Below are 10,325 nucleotides of genomic sequence, written 5' to 3'. Positions count from 1 at the left end.
TGTTTGTATCCATATTTTATTTTGATATTTTTGTGCTCCAGTTTATATGATTTAATCGTCTCTATGATATATATATATATATATATATATATATATATATATATATATATATATATATATATATATGGTGTCAAACTGAGTTTTTTAAAATACCGGAGCTTCGCAGCAACATGCGGACTGTCCAAACCCTAGTTTATAACTTAAGAGTTAAGAATTTAATAATCACTTTAACAAAAAAAAAATTGTTTCTTTTTTATAATATTAACTGTAAAACAGTGGAGGAATACTTCAACGGGAATTAACGAACAGCTTTGGAGTTCATCTCATCACCTTCACAAGTCGCAACGCAAACCTCCTTAATCGGCTATCTGGGCATACACCCACGCTATCAAAATTCTCCTCCTCTCGATCATTTCTAGCGCTTTCGAGGTAATATGAAGATGATTTATCCCTCTTTTATCTCTTTCAATTGAGTCAATCTTGAGCTTGCTTGTCTTTTCACTTCTTAAATTTATTGAATTCATGTATCAATTCATATGCTTTGATTTTGTTCCCATCAGGGCTTCTACTGAATTTTGAAATCGTAATTTTCAGTAGTCTCGGGAATCGCAAACTTTTGTTCGATAATTGATTTCCGAAATTCCTTTTTATGCTTAATTGTTCACGAATTTGATGTCAATTAGCTTGAATAGATCTAGAGAATTAGTTCTCGGTACTTCCTTAGACCTGAGTTAGCATTCCATGCATTATCGTATCAATTTATGATCCTTTACGTCTTCAATTCGCCAATATCTCTTAATCATCAATAACTGCATTTGGTACTAATGTTCAGGAAGATGGAAATGAGTTTGAAGCTCATATCCTGATTATGCTCAGTTGATTTGCTTCAGTTTCAGATCTAAGGCACACAATCTGCTTATGTTTTCCTCAAATTGATTTGCTTGAGAATCTAGGTTTTATATTTTTCCTAATGAGTTTATGGTGAACAGGTTGACTCCACCTGAATGGTTCAACAAACAGATTCAAAGTTCAGTGAACGCATTCTAGCAAATTCATAAACTAGTTTTCCAAAGCATGATAAGAACACATTTTTGATAAACCTGCAAAACGAGAAGAAATCAGATGAGATTGAAAACTCTATTTTGAAAGACAACGAGCCTGATGTTGAATCCATTAAAGCTTCAGTCATCAAAAGGCCCCAACAAACACCTACCAATAACAAGGGGAATCTTGTTTATGGCCGGAGGAAGACAGAATCAGAACACCATAAAAACAACAATTGTATCAAACCAAATGATCAACGTATAAAACCACATGAACACGATGAAAAGAATTATGAACAAAAAAATCCAATCAACGATTCTACAATACCTACTCACAAAGATACAAATGTTATTTCACCTTCGGTTATTAATGATTCAAAGGGAATATTAAGTATTCAACAATGGGAAGAGCGATATTTGAGATTGCAGAACTTTTTAAAGGTTTTAGATTTGTCAAATCAAGATGATTATTGCCAGAGTATGTGATTCAATATTGAATTTCAATAGTTATGTTATGTAGTTTAGATTTTTCTTATTTGTATAATTTGACTCTTTTTTTTACCTAAATTTTCAGTGCTTCGCTCCCTCACATCAGTTGGGCTTAGCAGAGTTGCAGTTGAACTAGAAAAAAGATCAATTCGGTTATCTATGGAGGAAGGTAATATAACCGTATGCTTTCTTTAAATAAAAATGTGGCAAACATGTTAACATGTTACATGTACAAATTATATATCGACATGAAAGAAATGGTGGAACTTTTTGGTTCTACTTTTCTTATTCACATCAAAACTATATATATATATATATATATATATATATATATATATATATATATATATATATATACATAAAAGTTGACTTATCCTAGACTAGGAAAGAAATAATCTACTATAAATACAAAGTTAAATGAATAAAAGGCAGCTAACACTAAGATTAATTTACAACTGCAAAGACAACAATACAATATTTCCAACATCCCCCATGAAGTTGGTGAATGTATATCCACCATTCCCCGTTTGGATACATTTGACTTAAACCCTACCCTGAGTAAAGGCTTGGTAAGAATATGGGCCTCTTGATCTTGGAGGGCAGATAGGGGAGTTTGATATTTCCACAATTAATCTCTAACTTGATAAATCTCTTATCAATACAAACATACTTCCTTTAATGATTTTGTATACGATTTTGGTTCGGTTTTTCGGTTAATATGCTCACCCCCAAATAAAATGCTTTTTGAAGGATACCAATCAGTGTTTGGAAGCCGCGAGGTTTTAAAGGAAGACAGTTTATGAGATAAGTAGCGATAAAGATTGTTTCTCCTCAAAATGAATGTGGGACATTACTAGAAAACATGATTGAATATGTTTTTCATTAACATTGCCAATTATTTTCACAAACATATATTTTTCTCACAAAGAGAATCACTTCACAATTTTGATCTTAAGTAAATTTTCTCACCAAAAGAAGATTTAAGTTTATATATCGTACATACTAGATGTGTGCTTGCACAAAGTAGCAACAACAAATAACTCGTTTGTCGAATTATTTTTGTACGCGGTATCATGGTCTATGTATATGGCCTCTGCCCCGCATCCCCCCTATGGTAGATATGTTTAATTATTCAAGATTTACTTGTATACGAGTTCAGTCCTTGTATTTGTTTAGGTTTATGGTTATAAATACTTGTAGTTAGGGATTCCAACATAATCTTTTGAAAGAGTTAATTAATAGAATAGTTATCATGTTCATATTGATCAAACCATGTTAATTCATTATGTCATTTTTTTCGGGTTTTTTTTTTTTTTTTTTTTTTTTTTTTTTTTTTTTTTTTTTTTTTTTTGCGTAACATCATATCTTTGAGCATACAATATATAATTATATGATTCATTAAAATAATAGAAACAAAATAATTGGTAGATGTTATAATTTATTATTAAGTAATAAAATAATTATCAATTTTAAGTAAAATGTTTATGTTTTAACCTTATATTTATATTTTTTATTCAGACTATTGGTGTAAACTAATTAATAATGATGTTTAGATTAAGGTATCTAAATTTATTTATATACATCTATTGTAATAAATGAATGTTTTTTTTGTCACTTGTCACAATCTCATTTAATTTGTCAAATGTCATTTTGTGGTTATTTTGAATTAATTTCGTTTCTACATATCATTTCATCGGTTTTTTTTTTTATTTTAATAAATTTCACATAATATTTTAATGTAATAATTACAATAAATGTAATAATAAATGAATATCAATTTCATTAATGGACTTACCTTTTTATTTCAAAATTCTCAAATTAAAGTTCATTAGTTTATTTTGTTTATTTATTTAAATTTAAAAGATAAAAAAATCAATTTTAATAATTTATTGTTTTCTTATTTGTTTTATAAATCCAATGTTTTTAAATATTTAGACTTTTATATTTAATTTTTTTTAATTAACCCATGTAATACATGGGTCTTATACCTAGTGAATTCAATATTTCAAAAATTGTTATTTTGTAACTAATTGAATTTCATAATAACTTTCCTTAATTCACGTCTTTTAAATTTTGGCAAGTATCAATGATTTATTTATGAATAATTGATTTGTACAAAAAACTTTCAAAGTTATACCTCTTAAAATTCAAGATATGACCAATATGAATTATAATATAGTATAGATATAACTTCACAATTACTTTTATCTCTTAGTAAATGAGAAAAGTGTGTTCTTCATCATGAATTAAGGTTTCAAGAGAAGTTCCACATTCCAACTTAGCCTTTTAAAATACTTTAAAAAATTGACAAAGATAAAGAAAGTTTGAGAACAAGATCTTCAAAAATGGATCTATAGATGCTCTTGGTTTAATATTAAACAGCCTTTATATTCTTGAATTATGCATATGTTTCGTAAAATGAACACTACTTATTTTCTTTAAAATTTGCAGCAAGAGAAGTCCAACGTGCAAAACTTGTGGATACATTGCATAAATTTTCAACAGCTACTGGAGAACACCCATCAAACAAGTGAAGCAATCGATCCTGCATACAGTTGTTAATAAGTTGTTAATAGTAACCAACTTTTTTTTTTAATCTTTATTGTCAACTAACCTGTAAAATAATGAAACTTTAGGGGGTTCAAATGAAATAAAGACAAACTATAGGGAGGTCAGTCACTGTGAAAAAAACATCCACCGAAAAATCAGTACCACTGTCTTCATCGTTAAATTCAAATCATAGAACTATAGTGACTAAACATAGAAAAAATATTTCTTAATCACATGTACTTAATGTTGAAAAACTTGTACACTATACTGGATTAGACTGTTTTTGTTAAGTCATACTCAAAGATAGATAAACATTACATAACCGAAAATAACTGCCTTTCCACCGTCTCTCTCACACACACACTATGTGTAACCGCTGCCACCGCCGCTTAAGAACCCAATCATCCGTTTCATCAACTTTTTCTTTCTTTTTTCTCAAAGGCATGACTAGTAGCACTTCATCAGATTCTCAACTCCGCCATCCATCGCCGGAAGCTCAAGAGATTTTCCGGCCAACCACCACCGTAAGTCCACACCCAGAACATCAGAACCCTAGAAAGAAACGAACAAAGAGGATCAAACCCCAGAACATGAACGCCATTGTTGGTGGTGATGGTGGTGGAAGTTCCGGTAGTCATTCAAGAAAACCCAAATACACAAAGAAACCCGACCCGAATGCTCCTAAAATCACCCAACCCTGTAGCGAATGTGGGAGAATGTTTCCGTCATCGAAGGCTCTGTTTGGCCACATGCGTTGCCACCCTGAACGGCCATGGCGGGGGATCAATCCACCACCACCACTATCCAATCTCCACCACACTCCGCCTCTCATGGCGGCAGATGATGGTAATACTAATACCCTTCCAACCACCACCGAAGACCACTATCTCGCGTCTTGCTTGCTAATGCTGTCCAAAGCTCCGGCGACGTCGTTTAAGTGCACTAGTTACAAAAAGGTGTTTGGGTCCCACCAGGCGTTAGGTGGGCACAGGGCTAGACCTAGTCATAAGAACGTGAAGGGCTGTTTTGGAATAATGAGAAATGAAAGGGGTGTGGAGTTCAAGGAAGGAGAGTTGGAGGGCCAGTTTGATAATAATATGATGAGGATTGTAGGAAGTAGTAGTAGTGAACATAAGTGTAGTATTTGCTTAAGAGTGTTTCCAAGTGGACAAGCACTTGGTGGGCATAAAAGGTGTCATTGGGAGAAAGATGATGGTGTTGTACCAGCTGCATCAACATATGTACTCTTCCCCTCAAAGTGTAATATCGATTTGAATTTGCCTCCCCCTCGAGAAGATTATTCAAGTTCTTCAAATTTAGATTTGGATTTGAAGTTAGGACTTTGATATTGTAATCATGTATAATTGTGTCACTATGTTACTCTGTTATATATCTATGCTTACAGTGTAAGAGTGAGCATAAACCGGTACCCTTATCAGTGTTTGGAACCAGGACCATTCTCATTCATATCTGTTTCGGGTTCTGGTTCCAAACTGTTCTTATCGAGTCCAAAGTTTAGGAACCGGAACCATTCCTAATCATATCTGTTTCGGTTCTGGTTCCAAACTGGCTATGATTTCACAACTTTAGTCTTGAAGTCAAAATACTAAATAATTCCAAACAAGAATTTCAAAAAGATATTAAATAAGGCCCATAGTCCAGGCCCAATCCATATCCATTTGAGTCGGACCCAATAGCCCAATTCCTTTGTTTACTCATATGGAATACTATTACTAAAGTGTGCTTGATTTGCTTTTTATACTTGTATTAATCTCAAGACGTGGAGCTCTAGAGCTCTAGTTATGTATTTTCTATCATAGTGTACGAAGAAGAATGTTATTTTAGTAATTATGCATTAGACTTTGAGCGGAAAATTATTAATATATAAGTTAATTACTTTTATTATAATTATTTTATGTTAGATGACAAAAGTCAAAATACATATTTGACCTCAAAGTAACATGAGGTAATCCATGTATTTAAAAATTAATGTCCGAAAAAATGATTACAAAGGAGTTGGTAACGTTGTTCTATCATGTTTAGTTTATGTATGTTTTCTAAGATAATAATTATTTAAACTTCATTAAACAGAAAAATAATAGTTTCCTTAATAAATAAAGTTATCGTTATTAATTATTGAGTTAAAAAGTTAAATAAAGAGTTCCATTATCCTCTACGTGAGCAAGGCTACAAATTGGCATATAAGTTTTAGTTTAAGTTGCTTAAATATTAATTTTCTTGAGTCTTGACAACTTGTGTTTCTTTTCCCCCCATTAAGGAATGGGAAAACCGGTTAATTATGTTGACTGAAAATCATCTAGTTTTTTGGCTGGACCTAAAATAATCGCTATTGAATATAGAAACAAAAATCATACGAATCCGAGAAAAAAAAAAAAAAGACATTAAGGAGTAAATCAATGAGCACCGTAAAAACAAAACATTGCACACACAAATTCCATTAAAAACCATCATGATCACAAAGATCAACATTTATGAAACATATGACATCGTACACTATTTCATTGAATCGATTCGTAAATGTCCACTCGTGTTACAATCCATAAAATACATTGGCAAACGTTGTTAGGTGCTAGCGTTGTCAAACAACACACACTTGGACCACTCGGTAACCATTCAATATATGAATAAATATATTCGATTTTTGTCCCTACTTATGTCGACTAATAGGGATCAATATGAGTACACGAAAAATCGTGTCATGTTATGAACATGTTAAGATTTTTAGCACGTACACATTACCGTAATCCCAAAAATATAAACTTCGTAAGAATCTGACTTATTACGAAGAAAATGTGATTCATATAGTAATAAAAATCTAGCGCACATAAGAAGACACAACGTCAAAAACTATAGGAAGAACATTTAACTTTTAGCAGAAGTTACCAAAAAGAGAAACGTAATACTACTTAAAGTAGGAATTTTGAGACAATGAACGCCTAAATAAGAACCCACATGAAAGAGTTATTATTTTTATAAAATCATAACGGTTATAAAATATAACCTAAAAACAAATGTTAAAATTAGCCAAAACGACCAAAAGGGAAGTTGTAGTATACGTCGAAATCTACACGGATATATAAGAGTCGTTGAAAACGGAGTTCGCAAGCGAGAGATACGAATTTTCAATGATTAAAAATCGTCCATGCGCACACTTGCACACAACGCGTGATGTGCACTCTGACACCTCGATCCGGAATGATACGGATGACGTGGCACCATGATAGGGGGACACATGTCAACCCCAAGGTGGTTCACGCACAACTTGTGTTGTGTGTGCTGCATGACATGCATTCCATAATCCCGTATAAATAGCAAGCTTCAGCAGATCATTTCCTTCAAAATTACTATTCTCTCTCTCTCTCTCTATATATATATATATATATATATATATATATATATATATATATATATATATATATCGATTCTCGTGTCGACGTCTTCCGATAAATCCTTGAGTTCCGGGCTTTCAACTCTACCCTAAATCAACAATTTCAAACATTAAGGGTGAGTTAACGGCCACACTTTACTGTTTTCAAACCTTTTACTGGTTGGGGGGAGATACATGTTATTAACTATCGCTTTCATAAATATTGCTAACTGTATAAACTTTTTTTTTTTTTGGAACGGCAGGAATTTTATTAAAAAACTAGCAAGAAGCAAGAAAAAGAATATTACAATAACTTACAAGCAGAAACAAGATTATGAAGCCAATTAGTCCATCCTATATTAGCTTTGCTACACCTATTAACAACCCAAAAATAAGAATTCTTTACCATTTCATCAAAAATTATTGATTTCATAGGCAACTCCGTTCCAAAAAGAATGGAATTCCGGAAATTCCATATACACCATAACGTCGTCATAATCACCGCGTCAAACACTTTCCGTTGACCACTTCTCCAAGAGAACGAATTAGACCAAAACAATAACGAATCTATGGAAAGATGTTGAGGAACATGAACACCCCACCATAGAGCAACTCTATTCCAAAGATCAATTAACTCACTATACCCAAAAAACAAGTGATCAATAGACTCAATCATAGCAGAGCAAACTGGACACAAGATTGAATCCAATAAAATTCCCCTATAAGAAAGATTTGCTCGAGTTGGAAGGCTATTCAATCTTAATCTCCATATGAAAATATTCAACTTAATTGGAACCCAATTATTCCAATAAGTTTCGCCACCACCTGTAGGCAACATTCCATTATCAATATAAGACCTGTATAAACTTAGTAATATGATTATGCATAGAACATTAGGATGATATTATGTCCGGTAGATACTGTAACATCCCAAAGTCAGAATCAAGAGTTCAGGGGGTAAAAGTGTAAGTTTGGAAGAGAGGAACTCGGCAAGTAAGAGCTGCAACTCGTCGAGTCTAAGCATGTGTCGAGCACATGTTAAGTGACCGGACTCGCTGAGTCGGAGGCTGGACTCGACGAGTCCGTGCTGGAATGAGAAACCCTAATTCCTGGGGTTTGCACCCTATATAAGGAACCTTAAGCCTCACCCCATCCTCTTTAGCACCCCCTTTGATGTCCAGAAGCTTTCCCCATCGTTTCCAAACCCTAATTTGAGAGTGAGAGGGATTTTAGTGTTTTGTGGAGCTTGGAGAAGAAGGATACTTGAAGCAAGAGTTGGTGGGATCATAGAGGAGCGAAGTGGATCTGATTTCCTTGCTTGTTGGCATCAAATTAAAGGTAAAAAGTTGTTGCCTTGACTTTGTTGTGCTTAGATTGTTCATGAATGAAGTTTTAGGGCCAAATTGTCATATATGAGTCTCTTTTCGAGTTTTGGGTTCAGATCTGTGGTTGCTACTACAAATCTAGACTGGTCTTGACTCATGAATCTGGAAAGTGATAGCTTTGGAGCTTGATTGAGAGTGTCCTTGCCTTAAACCTTCATTTTAGCTTGATTAGAGCTTGTTGAGCCTTGCATGCACGTAAAGTTGGAAACTTTACATGTGGATCTGGCCCTAGGAGTCTAGATCTATGTATTGGAAGCAATGGAATGGCCTGTGATCGTCTAAATGAAGATATTACATATGGACTCGGCGAGTCTGGGAGATGACTTGGCGAGTCGGGCTAGATATCAGACTTGAGTCGCATAGTAACTCGGCGAGTCACATGGGTAGACTCGGCGAGCTTGTATGATGATGGACAGGAACTCGATGAGTTTCAAGAACAACTCGGCGAGTCTGTTGAAGACTGCCTTGGACTCGGCGAGTCTGGCCGTAGAACCCTAACCTTTTCTGGTTGAGCTGTGAATCGGTGAGTCGAGGGATGACTCGGGGAGTTGAGCAGGAAGGGACTCGGAACTTGTTGGACTCGACGAGTCTTGGGGCGACTCGGCGAGTTGAGTCGTGGCATGGGAGTTTCTGAGCATAGGAACTCGACGAGTCAACGGGTTGACTCGGCGAGTAGGGTCAACCAGGAAGGTTGACTTTGACGGAGGACTTTGACTTGGACCAAGGGTTGACCAGTTTGACTTCCAAGGGTATTTTGGTAATTACTGATGTTTATTGGTTTTGGTTATCTGTCAATGATCTGTGTTGGAGTTCGTACTGGTGGTCGGAGCAGTGTGGTCTTATTTCTTCAAGTCGGCAGTTGCAGGTGAGTTATCCTCACTATACTAAGGGGTTTGAGGCACCAAGGTCGACCCATTAGATATGTTATCCTAGTAGTGTTAAATGTTAAGTATGAGTTAGTGTTGCATGGTAGTGGTTATGCGAGTTAGATAGACCTGTAGGACTACCTGTGATGTTATATGATTATTGCATGCTCAGTAGTTATGTTATATGTTATGTGGGTTGGGTTGAGGTTGTACTGCTCCATGCGGCAACTAACAAACCCTGAAGTATTCCAAATATGAGCTGAGGGCCCGGTAGGCATTCCAGACTCATACTGAGGACTCGGGAGTATTCCAGATATGAGCTGAGGGCCCGGTAGGCATTCCAGACTCATACTGAGGACTCGGGAGCATTCCAGATATGAGCTGAGGGCCTGGTAGGCATTCCAGATTCATACTGAGGACTCGGGAGCATTCCATATATGAGATGAGGGCCCGGTAGGCAATCCTGTGTCATACTGAGGACTCGGGAGCATTCCAGATACGAGCTGAGGGCCCGGTAGGCATTCCAGACTCGTGCTGAGGGCTCGATGGCATTTCAGATACGAGCTGAGGGCCCGGTGGGCATTCCAGACTTGTACTGAGGGCC

The 10,325-nt window shown here is 35.1% G+C and overlaps 1 protein-coding gene, 1 long non-coding RNA gene and 1 pseudogene across 2 annotated transcripts in view; 2 read left to right on the top strand and 1 right to left on the bottom strand.

The window, feature by feature from the left end:
* The first annotated feature begins 296 nt into the window (after window positions 1–296).
* Window positions 297–1,723, top strand: LOC145069853 (uncharacterized). Its single transcript, XR_013689699.1, has 3 exons — window positions 297–429; window positions 990–1,521; window positions 1,618–1,723. It is a non-coding gene; the product is annotated as an uncharacterized LOC145069853 (long non-coding RNA).
* Window positions 1,724–4,525: 2,802 nt separating this feature from the next.
* LOC145067740 (zinc finger protein ZAT3 pseudogene) lies at window positions 4,526–5,428 on the top strand (annotated as a pseudogene).
* Window positions 5,429–7,774: 2,346 nt separating this feature from the next.
* LOC145067739 (uncharacterized) overlaps window positions 7,775–10,325 on the bottom strand; it is a 60,628-nt gene continuing 58,077 nt past the window's right edge. The window contains exon 2 of the mRNA XM_079014804.1: window positions 7,775–8,327. Coding sequence (XP_078870930.1) covers window positions 7,775–8,327 — 553 coding nt within the window. The remainder of the gene's footprint in view (window positions 8,328–10,325) is intronic.

This window comes from Lactuca serriola, chromosome 8 (assembly GCF_051521515.1).
Source record: "Lactuca serriola cultivar US96UC23 chromosome 8, Lser_US96UC23_V15, whole genome shotgun sequence".
NCBI classification, from domain to species: domain Eukaryota; kingdom Viridiplantae; phylum Streptophyta; class Magnoliopsida; order Asterales; family Asteraceae; genus Lactuca; species Lactuca serriola.
Note: the sequence above shows the minus strand (reverse complement) of the source record. Positions and strands in the feature narration are given on the sequence as shown.